The sequence below is a fragment of the Microplitis demolitor genome, chromosome 5 (genome assembly GCF_026212275.2).
Source record: "Microplitis demolitor isolate Queensland-Clemson2020A chromosome 5, iyMicDemo2.1a, whole genome shotgun sequence".
Taxonomy (NCBI): domain Eukaryota; kingdom Metazoa; phylum Arthropoda; class Insecta; order Hymenoptera; family Braconidae; genus Microplitis; species Microplitis demolitor.
The window spans coordinates 143955-163942 of NC_068549.1; the positions used below are offsets into that span (position 1 = coordinate 143955).

General features: G+C 26.9%; 4 protein-coding genes across 9 annotated transcripts; 1 reads left to right on the forward strand and 3 right to left on the reverse strand.

Annotated features, from left to right (window-relative positions):
• Positions 1-212: 212 nt before the first annotated feature.
• On the forward strand, positions 213-1963 carry LOC103575270 (ketohexokinase-like). 3 transcript variants are annotated; one of them, XM_008554988.2, is made up of 5 exons: positions 213-435; positions 508-691; positions 754-1078; positions 1142-1392; positions 1470-1963. In XM_008554988.2, exons 2-5 carry the CDS (start codon positions 552-554, stop codon positions 1906-1908), a joined length of 1155 nt encoding a protein of 384 aa, XP_008553210.1. In that variant the 5' UTR covers positions 213-435; positions 508-551; the 3' UTR covers positions 1909-1963. The 3 variants fall into 3 exon arrangements, with proteins under 3 accessions (XP_008553210.1, XP_008553211.1, XP_053595280.1); XM_008554989.2 differs by having other exon boundaries at positions 213-377; XM_053739305.1 differs by having other exon boundaries at positions 213-373.
• On the reverse strand, positions 1898-4975 carry LOC103575272 (short-chain dehydrogenase/reductase family 16C member 6). Of its 3 annotated transcripts, none has more exons than XM_053739306.1 (8): positions 4870-4975; positions 4089-4295; positions 3852-4006; positions 3447-3624; positions 3076-3205; positions 2702-2825; positions 2385-2510; positions 1898-2297 (listed from the first exon to the last, which is right to left on the reverse strand). In XM_053739306.1, exons 2-8 carry the CDS (start codon positions 4227-4229, stop codon positions 2228-2230), a joined length of 924 nt encoding a protein of 307 aa, XP_053595281.1. In that variant the 5' UTR covers positions 4230-4295; positions 4870-4975; the 3' UTR covers positions 1898-2227. The 3 variants fall into 3 exon arrangements, with proteins under 3 accessions (XP_053595281.1, XP_014297055.1, XP_053595282.1); XM_014441569.2 differs by having other exon boundaries at positions 4452-4920; XM_053739307.1 differs by having other exon boundaries at positions 4426-4920.
• A 1865-nt stretch (positions 4976-6840) lies between these two features.
• Positions 6841-9023, reverse strand: LOC103575273 (ITG-like peptide). The gene is made up of 5 exons (XM_008554991.1): positions 8862-9023; positions 7949-8137; positions 7652-7781; positions 7406-7558; positions 6841-7333 (listed from the first exon to the last, which is right to left on the reverse strand). Exons 2-5 carry the CDS (start codon positions 8135-8137, stop codon positions 7098-7100), a joined length of 708 nt encoding a protein of 235 aa, XP_008553213.1. The 5' UTR covers positions 8862-9023; the 3' UTR covers positions 6841-7097.
• Positions 9024-10024: 1001 nt separating this feature from the next.
• On the reverse strand, positions 10025-16627 carry LOC103575274 (serine protease filzig). 2 transcript variants are annotated; one of them, XM_053739308.1, is made up of 7 exons: positions 16456-16627; positions 14067-14145; positions 11457-14000; positions 11038-11224; positions 10676-10941; positions 10458-10612; positions 10025-10391 (listed from the first exon to the last, which is right to left on the reverse strand). In XM_053739308.1, the coding sequence occupies exons 1-7, from the start codon at positions 16456-16458 to the stop codon at positions 10230-10232; spliced, it is 3396 nt and encodes a 1131-aa protein (XP_053595283.1). In that variant the 5' UTR covers positions 16459-16627; the 3' UTR covers positions 10025-10229. The 2 variants fall into 2 exon arrangements, with proteins under 2 accessions (XP_053595283.1, XP_053595284.1); XM_053739309.1 differs by lacking the exon at positions 16456-16627 and adding an exon at positions 14421-14510.
• Positions 16628-19988: the final 3361 nt, after the last annotated feature.

Here is a 19988-nt window from a genome sequence, read left to right on the forward strand (position 1 = left end):
ATTTCAATAAATAAATAATAATGAATTAAAATTTTATTGTTAAATCAGTACTAATTCTCGGGTTAGTAGATTAAAGTCTATTTTGAAATCATCCTTACAGTGCCATCTGTCCATTTAATTCTAAACTTGTTTTCTATTCTGATGGTAAGAATTCAATTTGGGGGATTTTTTAATTTTGGTCTTTCGGAATAATTGCATGCCCAAAGTTTCAAATCGTTGATAAGAAATCGTCAATGGATTAACTAGAATACGTGATATTGTTCTCAATCGAAAATTTTACTTATCATTTCGCAATAATATCACGTGATTTAATAATAATAAAGAAAATTGTTGATAGCATCCAATAGCGTCAGTTGTGCAAGAGACTACAGCTGTTTGTAATATGTTTATATATTTATAATTATATAAAAAACAATGATATGTCATTTATATATCGTAAATTTAAATTTAATCATTTGTGCTGTCTTAAATGTTTTTTTTTTTTTTAATAAGTAAAATTAATTACAGCAACTTTGGTTTAAAATATATAAGAGCAATAAAAATTTATCACAATGATATCAATATTTTACGAAAAAATAGTTGGCGGATCACAACAAGAATCAAATCCTAAAAAAATTTTGTGCGTAGGACTTGTTTGTCTTGATATTGTACAAACGTGTAAAAATTTTCCATTAGAAGATACCGATACCAGGTAATTTACTTTTATTATTTACTATTTACAATTTAAATATAATAAATTATTTAAAATTTTAGATGCGTTGAGTATAGATGGCAACGAGGTGGTAATGCATCAAATAATTGTACAGTATTATCACGACTTGGTAGTAAATGTGAATTTTTTGGTACCCTTGGTGCTGAACATCATTTAAAATTTTTAAAAGACGATATGATTAAATACAGTATTGATTTTGATCATTGTCCAATTATTGAGCGAATTGGCTGTCCGATTTCAACAGTTATATTGAGTTTACAAACTGGATCTCGGACTATTTTACACCATAATCCAAATTTACCAGAGCTTACTATTGAAGATTTTGAAAAATTAAATTTAGATAATTACAGTTGGATACATTTTGAAGTAAAAAAATTATAATATTTTATTATAATAAATATTTAATATAATAATTTATATTACATATAGGGCAGAAATATTCCACGTGTATTGGGAATGATGCAGCTTATTGAAAATTATAATAAAAAATTAAAATTAATAAAATCTAAAAATTTATTGTCAATAACAGTAAGCGTTGAATTGGAAAAAAATAATGTAGAATTATTAGATTTGTTAGCGTATGCAGATGTTGCATTTATCTCTAAAGATTTTGCTTGTAGTCGGGGATACAGTAATATGACTGAGACTATTAAAAATATTGCACGTGATGTTAAATCAGGGTAAATAAATCATTTCATTATTTATACTTATAATAATTATTTTTTTAAATAAATTTATTTATTTATTTAAATTAAAGAGCAACAATAATATGTGCATGGGGTGACAGAGGAGCAATGGCACGATCACCAGATGGTACAATAGTGCAATCACCAGCATTCCCTCCTACGCAAATAGTTGATTCATTGGGTGCTGGAGACACATTTACAGCAGCTGTATTACATTATTTGAATCATGTTAAATTACAACACAGTCAATTTAAAGTAAACAATACTGATTATGAAAAAAGTAAAAACGAAAAACCCAATCAAGACAATACTTGCTCACAAACATCTCATTTATCGGATTATAAAAATATAACACTTAATCGTAATATCGAGAGCTCGGAATACAGCAATACTGAATTTATCAATAAAACTATTTTACAATCAGCTATTGCCTTCGCCTGCCGTATTGCTGGTAATAAAATTGGATTCAAAGGTTACGATGATCTACAGCTTAGTCCAATTCATTTTTAATATAATTATACAGATTTATTTTTTTATTCAATAAAAATTTTACATGTATATTATATATTTTTGATTTTATTTTTTCTTAATTGATATTCATATTAATAGACTATTTGAATAAAATGGAATTCTTATTTATAGAGATTATAAAATGTCAAAAAATAATATTAATAATTTAAAAATTCTGACATATGTAAAAATGAGTTATAAGTTTGTACAAAAGGTTATTAAAAAATTTTATGGTTTTCAATCGTGAATATTCATTTTTAAATTAAATTAATAGATTTTGTTGTTATTATAATTTTTGTTTGTTTGTTTTAAAAATAGTTCAACTATCAGCCTCAACACCACTGTTCAAAAAATCTTTTATTCCAATAACAGCTTTTTCTGGAAATACTCTATAATATAAAAAAACATATTAATTATTTAAGTCGAATTATAATTTTTAATATAAAAAAAAAAGTTTAATTAATTGAATAGTTTACCTTAAAACGCAATTTACCGAGTTCCAATATCTAGGAATAGTTGCATCTCTATAATTACGTCTTTGTGCTGTTAATATAATAGCCGCAGCATCTTTGGGTGGTACTAGCGACATTAAACTCGGAAATCTATATAAATTAATTAATTAGTAATTAATTATACTTTCAACATTAGTCATTAATTATAAATTATAATTATTTATAAACTTAAAAAAATATTTATCGATAATCCAAGTATTGATAATACCTAATAAATAACAATCGCTTATCATTTTATTTTTATTTTTTTATTACTGATAATTAGTGTGTCATGTATTTACCTTATGTGCGGTTTTTTACAGAGACCAGTATCTACCATGTACGGATAGATTGTCGTAAATTTTATATTATTTTTTTGAATATTTTCCCCCGAAGATAATTCGTCATTCAATGATTCCATGAGACCTTGATAATATTTCTTTTTTTAGTAAGTTAATTGATTACTAATTTATTTAATTCATCTCAATTAAATATAATTAATTAAACTTTTTTTTTTGGAAAAATTATTTCTTTAGCTTTGTTCAATTGACATCAATTGAACTAATTGATAAACCATTAATTTATATATAAATAGAAAAGTATATATATATATATATATATATATATATATATATATATATATATGACGTGTAAGATATCAAATGTTATAATTTACCTCTGACAGCGAACTTGGATGCGCAGTAAGGTACAAGATTTTTAAGGCCAACCATTCCTGCTATTGAACATAATGCAACTACGTGACCGTAATTATTTTTAATCATAATTGGTAAAAATTCTTGTAGTATCTAGATCATCAAATAAGAATATTAATTTCATATATTGATATTATTATTTAGCGAATTACTGAAAAATATGGTCAGTATGTTAAAAAAAAAAATGCAAAGTTTAAATAAAAGTACATAATAGGAAGTATTGCAAAACAGATATTATTTTTATCAGCATCAATTAAGTAAAAGTTAAAAAACTTTTAGTTGTTATAAAGTTGTGACTGAGTATAATCATAGTAGTATAATTAAAGAATAGTACCCAAAAATGAGCGAGAACATTAATATCCATTATTTTTTTAATTGTCTCAGGAGAGTAATCTAAAAATTTCTGGCAAGGCATAATACCAGCATTATTTATTAATATTGTCGGGTGACCAACTTCAGATTTAACTCGATTTGAAACCTTGACTACTTCTTCTCTATCAGACACGTCACATCTGCACACAATATTTAATTATTTATTTACATCTAAATAGCTTTATGTAAACAATTAAATATATTTCAAAATATTATTTTATTTACGCGCATGTTATAATAAAAAAAGAAAAAAACAAGTTAAAGTTAAATGACTGGTTCGACCGGTTAATCGACCTTGATGTAATTATTTTAAGTAAATTGATCAATTTAATAATAATAATAATAATAATAATAAATGAATACAAACTGATATGCATAAGCAGTTGTAGCGCCTAATTTCATTATTTCATTGACAGTTTCTTGATTACTCTGGGCATTGAGATCCCAACAGACAACAATTGCACCGAGTGATGCATATTTGTATGCTAATTCTCGTCCTATTCCATGCCCAGCTCCAGTAATCTATCACCCATTTAAATTTTTTATTAAATTCAATTAAATATTTAAATTCCTAATGATAAAATAAAAATAATTAATTAATTACCAATACTATTTCACCAGCAACACTTTTTTCTTCAATTGGTACAATTAAACGATAAATACTTTCGATAATATAGTAAAAAACTTTTATTAAAAGTAGACACAAGTCTGCTGCAATAGATATTGCATCATATGCAGTTACCATTTTTATTATTTTTATTTTTTAAAGTATATTTGTTTATTTACTTTTATTATATTGACTAGAATTTATCTGCAACAGTTAATTCATTAAATCACTATTAAATTATTTATATTTTATATTTTTAATAATTGCCAGTAAATTAAAAAAAATAATAAAAAGTTGTAAATTTTTCAGTAAATCGATGCTATTAATACTATACTTGGAAAATGAATATAAACCACACACATGTAATACACTGTACTGAATAACGATCGAAATAAACTAACGTTAAAAACTTTTCTTTTATATTTTTTAAAGCTATTACTATTACTATTATTATTGTTATTACAGTCGGTATTAATGTAAAAAGTCAATAAAAATTAATAAACAAAGTTAAGATTTATATTTTTAATCTCACGCTCTCTAACTAGATAGTATAGTTTAACAATTATCTTTAATAGTAATACAACAAAAAAAAAAAAAAAAAAAAAATGATTATTATAACAATGTTTTTTTTTTTCACTTTTTAAAAGTTATTTTGTTACGCGGTTTGAGCGTAATGAAAGTTGTCGAGTCGCGCGCTCAATTCAACTAATGTGTGCTGTTTTATATATATCGTGTGAGTATATAAAGTGTATGTTATTGAATATATATATATATGTACAGAGTAGACTTAAGTTTGTTCTGTCGTCGCCGGCGTTTCAGCAACAACTGAATGAAATTAAAATCAACTATCCTTAACGTTGTCTTGCAATGATACTTGAAGCTATTACTATTACTACTACAAATTTATAGATATATATTTACAATGCTACGCTTATAGTTATAATAATCCTTATTGTAAAAAATAAATTTTATTTAAATAGTAATGTTTGTTTAGCATAATAAAAAAAAGGTTATCAGTAAAAGTTATCCTTAACAGTATTTATTATGATAACGCGTGCAAAGTCGAGTAAACTTATTATGTGTGAGTCAAAAATTTTAAATGCAATATTATCATAAATATTTAATGGATTGAAACGAAAAAAAAAACATTTTGGTTTGTTGGTTTAGTTAGGAATTTGTAAAAAAAATAATCCGATTAGTCATGTTCCTGATAATAGATAATACAAGTTTAAGTATTTAAGAGACGAGCTGTTTATCTGATTTGATTTTTGCTCGTGTAAGGCTAAGTGAGTGTATATTTGTATCCATGTATTTGTGGAGTTGGTGCTTTTCTACTTATGTAATATCGCTTTCGCTGATTCTGTTGCTTTATAATTTTTTTTTTTTTTTTCAAGTTATTGAATTTAATATTTTTTAATCAAGTAATGAGTCATATTTATAAATAGTTGTTTTTGATTGATAATCATCATAGATTTACATTGATAATGGAAAGAAAATACTTTGAACTTTAGAGTACAACTCTTGGACCGTTTATGAAAAATTTATCTAAAGTCCTCATCTTAAAATTATTTGACAGTTACTTAATTAAATACTTAAAGATAAAATAATAATAACTCATTTAACTTTAACGGGAGATCGATGGTTCGATTCCACTTGTAGGTATATATTTTTTTTTTTTTTTTTATTTTAAATATTGTACTTGAAACTTTGATATTTTTGACAAGAATTTTCATTTTATTTAAGTTTATGTGAGTGAAATATAAATAAATAAGAAATAACTATTGAGATATGCACAGTTATTTATTTAATGTGTCAACTATTATATATCTCGTGAACAATAAAATATAATTATTGCACGTACATATTTATATATTTCTATCAATACATACAATAATAATTAATAATATATATTTAGTATCGAAGAAAAGTTGATCAAAGGTACTTTTGACTCGCAGCCTAAGTGGCCTAAAATATTTTTATTTCTCTTTATTTTCATCAAACAACTCATCAATAAAAAAATAATAATTAGTCTGCGATTTTTATTTTTGATAAAACAACCATTTAATTAATAAAAAAAAATTAGTTATAAATAGCAATAAATAATGTCATTATAATTTTTTATTAATTAAAAGAAAAAATAAACTATTTTTGTGCGTCATATAAAATTAAATATAAAAAATTTAATTTACCAAAATAAAAATAAAAATAGTTTTTTATTCCTTATCAAAGACTTTCATTAATTACTTTCAATTACATGTTTATATTTATTTATTTATTTGTATATATTGAGTTTAAAATATGAATTGAAGATAAAAATATAATATTTATATTTATTTAATTTATAATAATAAATATAACATGTCGTAATAACACTTAATAATTTTATATTTATCTTTCAAAATTTCTAATTGCATTATTAGGCATTGATTTATATTTATTCAATTTTTTTATTTAAATATAATGTTTTTTTTTTTTTTTTTAAATCAGTTTTTTTAGTGAGAATAAAAATAATTTGCTGTATTCCTTATAATCACAGCATTTGATATGTATAGAGTATTTTATTTTTTTTTTTTAATTTGTGCTGTATTTGAGGATATATTTAGTTATTTCTTTTTTTTTTTTTTATATTTATTTAATCAATTATATATATTTTTTGTTTTTTTAATGTATGTATTTATATTTAAATTTATATATATATATATATATATATATATATATATATATATATATATATATATGCTTATCGCTCTAATAAATATAACTTGATATGTCTTTTATTATTCAGTCGCAATAATCAGGAAGGATATTTTATGGAAGTTGCGTAACATTCGCACATCCTTTAGCTGTTAAAATATTATTTTTAAAAATCTTTATTTCTATGTTCCAAATAATAATGATTAGAGAAATAAATAATAATTTTAAAAAATATCAAAGGGTTTTAGTTTGATTTAGAAGCATTTAAAGTATTTAGTAGTTATTAATAGTTAGGGGTAAATAATTATAAATTTATATGAATAATCCACGTTTGTAGAGAATTCTATTATTTTGACCGGTGATTCGCTTTTCGCCGGAAGTGTACTGTATTACGGACTTTATTTGATCCGTTGCCACAGGACCGATGCAAACAAGAGGGTCTTTGAAGTAAGAGCAAACTTTACGGGTGGATTGACGATGGCGACGTTGAATTTGACAGCAAAGACCTCGGGTTATGTCACACTCGCTTGAAATTGTACATTCTTCACCTAAGAACAATAATAATAATAATTACAATTTATTGATTAATTAATTAACAATAATAAATAAAAATAACCTACTGTATTGTTTATTAGAAGTAATAGGAGGTTGACATGATCGTGTATCAGCGCCAATTACATCAGTACACATAAGACCTGTTTCACAATCGCTGTCTCTTCTACATAATTCTCCTTGTTTTAATCCAAATACGTATGCACATACACCTTCATTTTCTGTGTAAAGAAAAAAAAAAAAAAAAAGAAAAAAAAATTAGTTAATTGATCAACTAAAATTTATTTGAAGGAAATAGAGGAAATAAAAATTACCTCGATCAATGATACAGATCTGAGCTGGGCAACAATAATCATTGGAAACGCATCTCCTTTCTTCACAGGGATCATCGATAGTTTCCAAGCCTTCGGCAAAGTTGTTGGCATAATTTCCTGTTAGCGGTCGCTGTGAATCGATCGGAGAATAAAAAAGAAAAAAGTTAATGCTTTATTATTTTAAAATTTAGAAAATGTAGATTATATCAACTTGGTAATGTTGTGTTGTGGTTAATAAATTTAAAAAAATGTGTAATCGATGATGGAAGGTAGCAGGTAGAAGCTAAAATGCAATACCTGCATGTATGAAGGTCTGTATCCACCAGAGTGACCACCGTAACCGAGATTAGATAACATTTCTGGAGTAAAACGATTAAATAAACCTCCCCAGGCATTAACTTCAATACGCTGCTGCATCATCATCATACAAATCAATATACCAATTTTATTGAACATTGTTATTGGTTTACCTGATGCTCTTTTCATCTAAAAAAAAAAAATAAATAAAACAATGAAAGAGTGAATAAAAATAATAAATTTAAATAAAGGAAATTGAAAATTAAGGTCAGAAAAATAATACTACAATAATTTCAATTACTATTGAGTAAATCATTTAATTATAATATAGATAATGGACGAGTATTGATTTAAAATTATTCAATTTTATTTGAATTAGGTTTTTAACTTTTATTCAAGAGAGGCCTTATAGATTTTTTTTTATTTTTATCATGATTGTGTGAAATGATGTAATAATAGGGTAGTGCTATTGTATTATAGTAACTGACATTTATAAAATGTTAAAGAGATATGATACTAAATATTTATAGGGATATTAATAACAATTATCGGTTTTTTCGTTTACAGTTTCACAAACCATTAAACCAATTACTCATTCATTTTATTATTTTTTTTTTCATGTTCATTGTTCAAATAAAAAAAATAAATTTTTGAAGGGGGGAAAAAAAAGTTGAATAATTTTCAGCAATTAAATAACTTTAAATTTAAAAAAACATACATTCTTTATGAAAAAAAAAATTAATCGAATGAAAATACAATCTCTTGTAAATATTTTAATAAGAAAAATAATTATAATTATCTTGCTTAAATTTTTACCTTCAAGATGAAAGTTAAGTAAAAATAATATTTAAAAATTTTCAATGCATTTACCTGCAATAAATGAATTAATAATAATAATAAAAAATACACTCACCAAAATTTGAAAATACACAAATTAGTATTTAAAGTCGAACCCTAACAAAACAATTGAGTAAGATTAGAATTTTATAAATTTTCTAAATTGTAATTGTTGAATAGTGGCTCAGCCAATTAATTTAAAGTGTAAGGGTTGACTTTCTGGAGGAAACTGGTAGAAACCGTGTGTGCTGCAGAGCTTTACATTATTCTTCCTTTATCGCGACACCCTAGTGGGAGCGACCAACTTACGCATGCGTATTATTTATTTTATTATAATATTTTACTTCATTTCACTTCATCTATTTTATTTCTTAAATTTATACCTTCTTTTCACATACATTTTTATTTTATCTCAATTACCAACCCTCCAAAATTTATAACAAAATCCTAAATAAAAATTATCTCACTCAAATAATAATTATTATAATCACTTGATGAGTAAATAAAGATAATGACGTTAGTAATGACGACATAAAGGTAAATATATATATAAAAGCTTCGTGATGCAAGTAAATTTGAAAACGTAGGCGGTAGCTCGTACTCGTTCTTTCTTTTAAACTCAGCTCATGTATCTTTCTTACTCTCTCTTTATTGATCCGTAAAGCATCTCACCTATACATTTTACCTTCAGTCACATTTACATAATATTATTTATATACATATATAGATATATAATCCTTGTTGCATTGAAATCTGATAGTATAAACAAGGAACTTTAAAACATTTTTACTTACCTCTAAATTACGTATGGAAAAAATATATGCCTCTTATTCATTAATTTATATGTATGTAGATTTAGATTTGTTGTAAAGTATGATATATATCTATTATTTTTAATATTTTCCATCCAAGGTCAATTTTAAATATTATTTAATAATTTTTTACTAACATTTAGAAGATCGCGTGTGCTAAAAATTTTTAATTTCTTCATTTTTTAACAAAATAATAAATAAGACTATAGATAATATGTAAAAATATTAATATTTAATTATTATTTAAATATATAAATAAATAAATTTAACAGATAATAAATATACATGTATAAATATTTAAATTAACTTAATATTATACAGTAAATTTTATATATATTATATATAAAAATAACATAAGTAAAATATGAAATAAATTATTTACAATATTCAATAAAAATAAATAAATAAATAAATTATATTAGCCGATTATAAATTTTTCCTAAGGAGATCGATTGAATAATCAATGATCGATTTTTTAGCTGAAATTTTCAGTACGTATTGATTTAGGGTTTATTATTTATTATCATCACACGGGTGTCTAAATTTATTTGTACACACATTCTGTTTTTTTTTTTCTTTTTTATTTTACCAATGGTAAAATGATTGAACATGGACTTGGATATCATTATTTTTTAAACACCTGTGACACTGTGGAGCCATGGCTTGAAGTAAGTTGTTCTCATATAGACCCCAGGTAAATATGGAGCTGCGCATTTAATGCCGTGGGATACTGTGCCGACTAAAAACCATCTTCCATCTGGTTTTTCCATCATTAATGGACCTCCACTGTCACCCTTTTAAAATTAAACAAATTTTTATTATTTATTTATTTATGTATAGAATAAATTTATTTAAATTACCTCGCAAGAGTCTTTTTGTCCATTAGCATATCCAGCACACAGAAAACTATCTAAAATAAGTTTCGAATGACCGGCAGTGCGGAACATCTCTTGACATACTGAATTTTCCATTATGGGAACTTGAACTTCTTGAAGAATCGATGGTACTCCGCCGTCTGATAAATTTTATTGATTTTATTATAAAATCATAACAATAATAGTGACAATAATTAACTTACTGTATTTTACACGTCCCCATCCAGTAACAGTAGCCATTCTACCCACATAATCAGTGTTATCATCGGGCATACAAATAGGCACAATGTGTGCGTCGAATTCAACTGGTTTCTCAAGTTCAAGAATTGCCAAATCATTAGCAAATGATGCAGCATCGTATTCACGATGAACAATTACTCTTCTTACATTTCTCGATACACTTCTTCGTTGCTCTAATTCACCGGAAATATCATATTCACCAAACACTGCTACCAATGACGCCAAAAACCTAATAATTTTTTTTTTTTTTTTATCAACAATCATTATAAATACTTAAATAAATAAATAAATAAATAAAAAAAAAAAAAAAAAAAAAAAAAATTACCCAGGTTGACAATGCGCAGCAGTAATAACATACTTATCAGTAATAAGTACACCTCCACATTTATTTTTAGTGAATAAACCAAGCCATGTGGCTTCACGAACTAATACTTGCCATGGCCATTCACCAAATGTTGCATTTCTACCACCCACAACACGTCCGCCTCTAATCATTGGTCTTACTCCACATTCTACGTATAAGAAAAAATAAATTAATAAATAAATAAAACTTTTCTACCTTATAATAAATCTTTCTACTTTATAAATAAATATTATTAAGGATTATAATTAAATTACAAGCATTTTTTATTTTTGGTATACATTAATAAATTATTTTTACTTAATTTTTATGTAAATTTTTTTATTAAACAACAAATATAATATATATAAACATAAATAAATTTTATTTTGATGAAATTTCACCTTTACGAAAATCCGGCGTTGTAGAAAATTGGGTAGTTTCAAGAACCGAAGCCTCGGTGCTGTGTAATTCGACCTTTTGTGTTGTAGAACTAGTACTTAAGCCAATAGTGTTAGTAACATTAACCTTTTTAGTTGGTTTGAAAGGTCGTTTGGTCGTGACAATCGGTCTCTTGGTGGTCACCCCAACGCCAGAAACTGTAGACGTTGTTATTTTGTCAGGCTTTGTAACTTTAATGGGTTTTGCACTGGTGGCAGAATTAGTGGGGGGTTTCACAGGTCGTTTAGTCGGTGGTTTTTTTGTCGTTGCTTTTTGCTGAGTGGGTCTTTTTGTCGGAGGTTTTTTTGTTATTACGCTTACGTAAGGGGGGACAGTTGTTTGGGTCGTTATATTTTTCCTATTGTAAACAATGTCCTTTAGATCTTGAAAGTTTCCCTGTAGAGAATCAACTATTTTGTGGACAAAATCATCAACTTTATTTGTTAAAATATCATCTTCAATGAAACCAGGTGTTTGAATTTCGTTTTCATTTTGAATTTCTACTTCTGGATAGTTTGTATTATTTGATGATTCAACAATTGTAGGTTTCTCTTGCTGAGAAGTTGGAGTTGAATTGGTCAAATTTGGATTTCGATCTGGTGGAAAATTTATCAAGTGATCATTTGTCGTTGTTCCTTCATTGTCATCACTTTCTGGTGTTGTGACAATATTTTCTGACAATGGTTTTAGTGTAGGCTTAAAAACAATTGTATGGACAGGTGTCAAATTATCTTGTGGCCACTCAAAATCAGGTTGTCCGGGTCTCAATTGAAAGCTAGGTTTGCTTGACCATGTTGACAATGTGGTCCAGACAGTTGTTGGTTTTTTTGTAACAACAGTTGCATCATTTTCTGCTGAAGGTTTTGGACTGCTTGTATCTTTCAATTTAACATTTATAAAACTTGTCGATATAATATTACTACTTGATGAAGTATCTGCATTAGAATCTGTCGATATTATTGTACTGATATTGTGTGTTATTGTAGTGCCTGGTTTATTTGTTTGACTAGGTTTAATAGTAGGTTTAATACTTGGTTTTGATGACGAAGGTTTTGCAGAAGATTGGAAATAAGAAGTAGAAGAAGAAGAAGAAGAAGAAGAAGAATAAATGGGTTTATTTTGTTGTTGTTGTTGTTGTTGTTGTTGTTGTTGTTGTTGATTGATAGGACGTCTTGTAAATGGTTTTGGTGAAGTTACACTTGTAAAATCATTAGTACCAAGCGGTCCTAAAACAATAACAGTTGGTGCTGGTGGTAAAGTTGTTGGTTTTGTTGACAAATAATGATAACTCGATGATAAACTTTGTGTACTCGGATAATTATAATTATTGTGATTAAAATCTGATGATAAAATAATATTAGGTGGACGTGTTGGTTTACTTTTGGTATTGGAAATTATTGGGGTTGATGATGCAACTTCGTAGTGATAAAAATTTGCAGGTTTAGTTGATTGTACGGGTTTGAAAAATGTATAAGGAAAAGTTTCTGTATTTGTTGATTCAGATGTATCGTCTATAGTTACCCATCCATGAACTGATGAGCTACTTGTGTGTAATTTTTGGATATCATACGGTGAAGAACCACTAGATCCACTTGGTGTACTGGCATTAAGCATCGATATTATGTGATTTATTGCTATTTCTTCTTTTTGAAAATCAACATTATCATCGTGTTTTTTGTTTCCAGACATGGTGTTGTGACTTATTGTTGACACACGAACCAAATTTGAATCTGTTGTTGATTCTGATATTTTTTGGGTATTCATGTAGTGTGTTGGACGCATGCGTGTTGTACTACTACTTTCAGTACTGGAACTCAATTTTTTTGTAGTAGCAGCTGAAGATGGATAGGGAGAAAGAGTAGAACGATTTTTAGGTTTAAATGAAAAATCACCAATCTTATTATCAATCGCCGTTCCATTTTTATCCAGCAAGATTGTTTCTAGGTGTGAATTATTATTACTAGGAAGCCCATGGGAAAATAAACTAGGTAACTGATAAACTGGATCAGCTATTTGGAGAACCTCATCTGGTCGTGTCAATGTCGCTACTGGCTTCAACTCGGTATATTCTGCGGACGTTTCCTTATTCTGAAGATCATTATTGGAATCTGAGTTTTCCAATAAATCGGGCTGTGATAAATCATCAATTATACTCTGTTGGTTAATTAATGTCGAGTAATTTGGATCAAAATTAATATTGGTTGTTTCAGCAGGTTTTTGAGTTATCGTCTCAATTGTTTTTAATGTTGTTTTAGTTTCCTGATTTATGGGATGCCTTGTTGATGCACTGATTGTTGATAATAATGATGAAGATACTGATGAGGGTGGGAGTTGACAGCAAGCACCGAATAAAAATCCATCCATGCAAGCACCAACGACTTGTCCATTTCGTTGTCCACATTCGTAATTAAACATACATAATGCTGGTTCATCTGAGCGTATTTTTGATGGATTTGTTGGTCGACATACTTTTGGTTCTATTCGATATCCACCAAATAATTTACGTCCTATAATAAATTCATCATTATTATATCATTGATCTATAATAATAATAATTGTAATATGTAAATTACCTCGATCGTTATCTGAGGATATCGATGTTATGGAGATTGTCAAGTAGGCAAGTAGATAAATGTATCTTAGTGATGCCATCTGTGAAAAAAATAAATAAAAAAAAACTTTATTTTGTTAATTGGCAGTGATTTGATAGTTTGTAAATGATTGATGGGTTGATTTGATAAATTGAGTGTAAGTAATAGTAAATGTGGTGTCGAGTGAGGAGTACATCTTAGAGTGATAATAAAACAAGTAGAGTGAGGTGTAATTAATAAAGCCAATGAACATAGCGACGATGGACCATTTTTGTTGGCTGCGTGATCTACTACACGTTCAACAGCGTGATTCACGTACGCACTTTATGCGAATACCTTTATGTTCCTTAGTTGCTGAAGATGTTTACCGTTACACAACCGTGTAGCAAACTATACCCGCTACAGTGAACACTGTGACATATATAGCTCGCTAAATATATAAACATGTATTTGTGTGTGTATATAACCGTGCTGTGGTTAAGCTGTATGAATTAACGTAAATTTTTTTAAAATCACCGGTTTAAATATTATCATTATTTTTTTTATACTAAATCAACATTACAAGTTACGATGCTTTGAAAATTCTTTCTATTTAATAACTATCATTTAATAGTTACACTGATACTTTAATAAAAATATTTAAAATTTATTTTAAAAATATTAAAATTTATTTTAACTGTAAAATTCATAAAAAATGAATTAAATTTCCAACCTTGAAGAAACAATAAAATTAAAGTAACTAATCACCTTAAAATAAACCATTAGCAACTTTCTAAATAACAATACTACTAAAACAATTAAACGTAGTTATATTTTTTGTATTAAAAAAAAAAAAAAAAAAAATTATATATATATATATATATATATTTCTAAGCCTTAATATTTATAATTACCATTAATTAAGAGCACTATTTAAATAGAAATAATGTACATTATTAATTAAATTATCATATTACGTGTATAACAATACTCAATAATATATAATATATGAATATTAATAACAATAATAAAATAAATTTAAATAATAGTATTTAAACGGTAATAGTTAGTAGTAATCAGTACGCATCTAATGTAAATGGGTTACTTATTATTTTATTATTATTATCCTTTATTATTATAAAATATATAAATTTCATATTATATGTATATATTTATATTGCGATGGAGAAAGCTCGTTCTTAATTCTGTTGAGACGTCCTCAACACAGTAAGGATATATCAGTATGTCTTTTAAACAGAGTAGTATAGAAGAACCGAGTTCTGCTAAATCTGGGTGACCTGATTGTTCCCACCCTGACTGCTATGGAAGAATATCTTTTAACATCATGACTATTCCTTATTCTTGGACATTCTTCGCACTCATTTCTTTTTAAATAAATTTATTATCTCTTGCTCTTTCAATAATATTTTTTCATTTTACTTTGCAACAATATTTATGAGCAATAAAAACATTTGCGAGCGGAAAAATTTATTTCACTTTCTTTTCTATTTTTTCTTCATCAATAAACATAAAAAAATTTTTTTTTTTTTTTTTTTTTATTTGTATATCAGTAATATGTAATGTAATAGACGGAATATGAGAATTATTATTATATTATTTCTTAGGAGCAAGTCATTCACGTCAAACCGTGGACCGTTAGTAAATTTCTTGTCAGTGTATGCATCATCAACAAATCAAATAACATTCGTATATATACATACATATATTTTACCTTTTACTCAACGGCATTTCAACTTGATATATTATTATTATTATTATTATATTTATATAGTTATGATGTGCAGTATATTATATATTTATATAGGTTTTATTGTGTATTATGTACATTTCAACACGTGGGAACCACGCGATTTATTTAAACACGGAGATGTGTGAGTATGTCTGTGTTTATTTATTTTTAATTGTGAAAAAAATAGCTAAGGCCGAAGAACTCTCATACCCATGAGTTTCGCAATATTCTTTGACTGTGGAAGAAAGGAGTAAAAAATAATTGTAAAATAAAGTGTAATGTTAAAAAAGATGTTTAACTTGTACCACGAGGCTACGACCGGTCACGACCAACGACCGAGAACCTGATCTTGAAAGTAGGACAATCTGATCTTAACTTCATTTTTTTTGTTTTCTTAAGGACCCAAATGTCTTGAGATAAATTACCAAATTCTTATTTACCGATAAAAAATTTTTTTTTTTTAAATTTAATTAAGGAAACAGAATAATTGATTTATAGATAAATTTTATTCGTTAAAGGAAATTTTTTTTTATTAAAAAGATTTTTAATTTAAAAGATTTGTTGTTTAATTTACTGAAAATACTTTTTTGGTTATTATTTGGCAATAGATTGTTTAAAAATAAATAATTAAATAAAACTTACCATAAATTTATTTGATTGTACTAATAAATAAATAAAACAATTATTCCTTTGAACAAACAAAAATTAACATATCAACAAAAATAAACTAGATTAATCTTGAATCAATTCAAGAAATAAAATATTTGAATTGTTCAACAAAAACACTTCACCCATAACAATTAATAAATATTAAAAAAAAAAAAAAAAAAAAAAAAAAAAAAAAAAAACTAATAGAAACTAACACCTATATAAAATAGTCTTGTCATTGAGTCCGTAAAAAATTGTCCGAAAAAAAAACAAAAACAAAACAAAGTCCAAAGCACACTGGACCGATATTCGTCGCCATCAACTATCGATCCATCCGGTTAGTAATGTGGACGCTACACGTCTGACCGGCATGGCATGTGCCGGGAATGCATCGGCAAAGTAAAGTCATGAGAGATTGGATAGAGCAGGTATGGGCTATAAGCTACACTGCTTGGTCCCCACTTGTTCTTAACTCTACTCTAATGTTAGTGTATATATATATATATATATATGTATATACTTTTATGTACCAAGTATTCGCTATACTAGCTTAAGTATGAGTAAATAAAGTACGACTTTATACAGACAAATTATAGCTAGAGGTGGTAATCGCGAGAGAGTGGACTAGACAGTAAAGTTCCGGAAGAACTCACCAAGTATTGCCAAGTATGTATAAGTAGTGTAGAGAGAAAGGGAAAGAAAAAAATTTAAGATTTAGTTAAGTGACAAACTCAAATATCTTTTAATACAAGTTTATCTATTAAGAGTAGGGATAACGATGGGAATGATGGGACTTTAGTGGTAAAGAGTGGGGCACACGATGGGATTTTAGCATTGAATCTTTAGAGAGTAGGGAGTACGATGGGACTCAAGCGTAAAAGTGGGGACCAAGTATAGTTACAATAAAATGAATAAGACACTACTTAAAACTTTTAATAAAAAGAATAAGAAAGATAAAACTTTAATAAAGTAGATGAAGAACATTTTAAATTTAAAAAAGACATAGGGGAGTTAATATCCTTATCGCTAGTAGTGGTAGGAGACTATAATATAAAAATATAAAATAAGTGGAGAAATCAAAGTGGGCCAGTGACCAGGTCACACTGGTACACGAGCCAACGGAGCCAACTAAACAGAATGGGGAACAACAACGACAGCGACACACTGTCCTACTACTTATCGTCAACATAGGATATACACCTTTTATTTTCCTACTCACTAACATCGTGATATGATGATCATTATGCTCATTGAGGAAACCGTTTTCAATATATCAATACTATATACTTGTGTCGCTTATTTTAACTAACTTTAAAATTCTAAGGATTTGAGGTTCAATTATTATTATGTTTTTTAGGTTGTTGATGATTTAGGTTGAATATGTTGTTAGGCCGTGATAGTAATCAGAACTCGTAGCGTTAACACCTCTGTGTTACGTGTTACGTGTTACGTGTTACGTGTTACACGACTCGTCAATATTTTATGATATATTATTAATAATACAATGTATTTAATTAGTTTAGTTCAAGTTAAATTGATTACTTTATCGAGGTTTTTAATTTGTTTAAGTAGTTTTTTTTTTCTTCATTATTATTGTTAATTGAGATAATCAAGTATAAATAATTTTTTTTTTATTTTGTCTGTAATTTTGATATAATTGTGAAGAATTTTATTTTTGCAGGTCACTAGGTTACAGATTGAATGCCGAATTTTTGAGTGAGTCATGTCTAAAATTTATATGGTATTGAATGACTAAGTTGTGGATACACAATAAATATACCAGAGACTTTCTTATAAATTGTCACGTGAGGTTCGGTCGGCTTGAAGGTTTGGAGACACAGGTGGTTAACTGGTGGAATGCATAATCGATAACGGTATGTTTAATATCCAGGCATTCAAAGTATACAACACATACACACACATACATATACTCATTTTATCCAGGGAAAGCCATATGACCAGTTCATGTATCCATTGCTGGTTTGATTGGGGTTTAGATATATAGGCTTTGTTGATTCAATTATTATTACGTGGACGTGGTGATTGTCTGTCGGTCAGTAAATTCCAGTTCTCTTGGCAAACTGATTATATATAAATATGCCTGTAAGAATTTTACTGAGGCTCGTCTATAATTATTTGCTGTAATTATTTATAATTATACAAAGATTTTCTTACAATGTATTCTTTTAATTTCAATAAATTGATGTAAATTTATTTTAGTTTCGTAAATAAAAATTATATATAAATAAATTATATGTATCATTATTAATTAAAACAAAAAAAATAATAATCAATGAATTAGATTTATGTAGGATAAGTCATTTTATTTTAAAAAAATTTCAATAAAATACATATTTGCTTTTTTATTATAAGAAAATTTTTTACACTGCGATAATAATAATAAAACAATAGAGGTCGAAATATTTCTGAATTTTAAATATTTTAAATTTAATAATGATAAAGAAAAAAGTAAATTTTTCGATGAAAGAAATGTTAAACAAATCCTCGAAAAAACGAAAAAGAAAAAAAAATGGCTATGAGATAAATTATATTAACATTATACTGACAGACAATTTAGTCTTTGACCCAGACCTTTGACTGCGATATGATCTTGATGGATCGTTTAATGAAGATTTAGTAACATTTAGCTACAGTTACTCGGTTCATTTGAGCTGAAAGCGACTTTCCCAACCAAAGACCAAGTTACCCACACAACCAAACAACCACACAAACTATCTGTTACTAAAATCATAAACATAGATAATAATAAATAAGTAAAACCGTAAACACCAAGTTACCTCTACTAATATATTATATTAGTTATTATTATTATTATTATACATTTACATTACATAGAGGGTTGAGGATTGAAAGTAGATGGTAGTTGAATAGCAAGTGTATAAACAGAGTCTAGTCTGGCGACCCTGGCCCGGAGTACCGGAGAGTCGAATCAGCTGCTCTGGTGCTTGGAGCTCTATCGAACCACCCCTACCTACGTCACACTATTCTATTACGTCCTTCCATCGCACCACTTTTATATACATACATACATATATATATGCCATCATTTGATCCTTAGAGTTTTTACTTTTTCCTTTTATTTGTATTCCTTCCTCCTACATATACTAAAATGCTTCTATTATAATGTAATAAAAAAAATATCAAACCATCTATTTCAAACCGTATACACTATAATAAAGAATAAATTGACTTACGTGTTTTGTTTGACAATTTTATTATTTTAAGCTTTGGAGTATACCTGTATATATTTATTCAGGTATATCCATAGAATAATTTATTGCTGTTTGGATGATTAATTTTTTTTTTTTAATAAATTGAAGATAATAGAATAGAATAGTGTCGCAGTCGATTGCAACTTTCACCGGCCACTTAACCCGGTCCAGTAACATTTACCGTCACACCCGCTATTTTTTTCTCTTGGTTTTTTTTTTTTTTACTGTTTATTTATTTGGTTTAGTTTGGTTAGTTAGAGGAAAAAGAAAAGAAAAAAAACAATTGATTGAGTG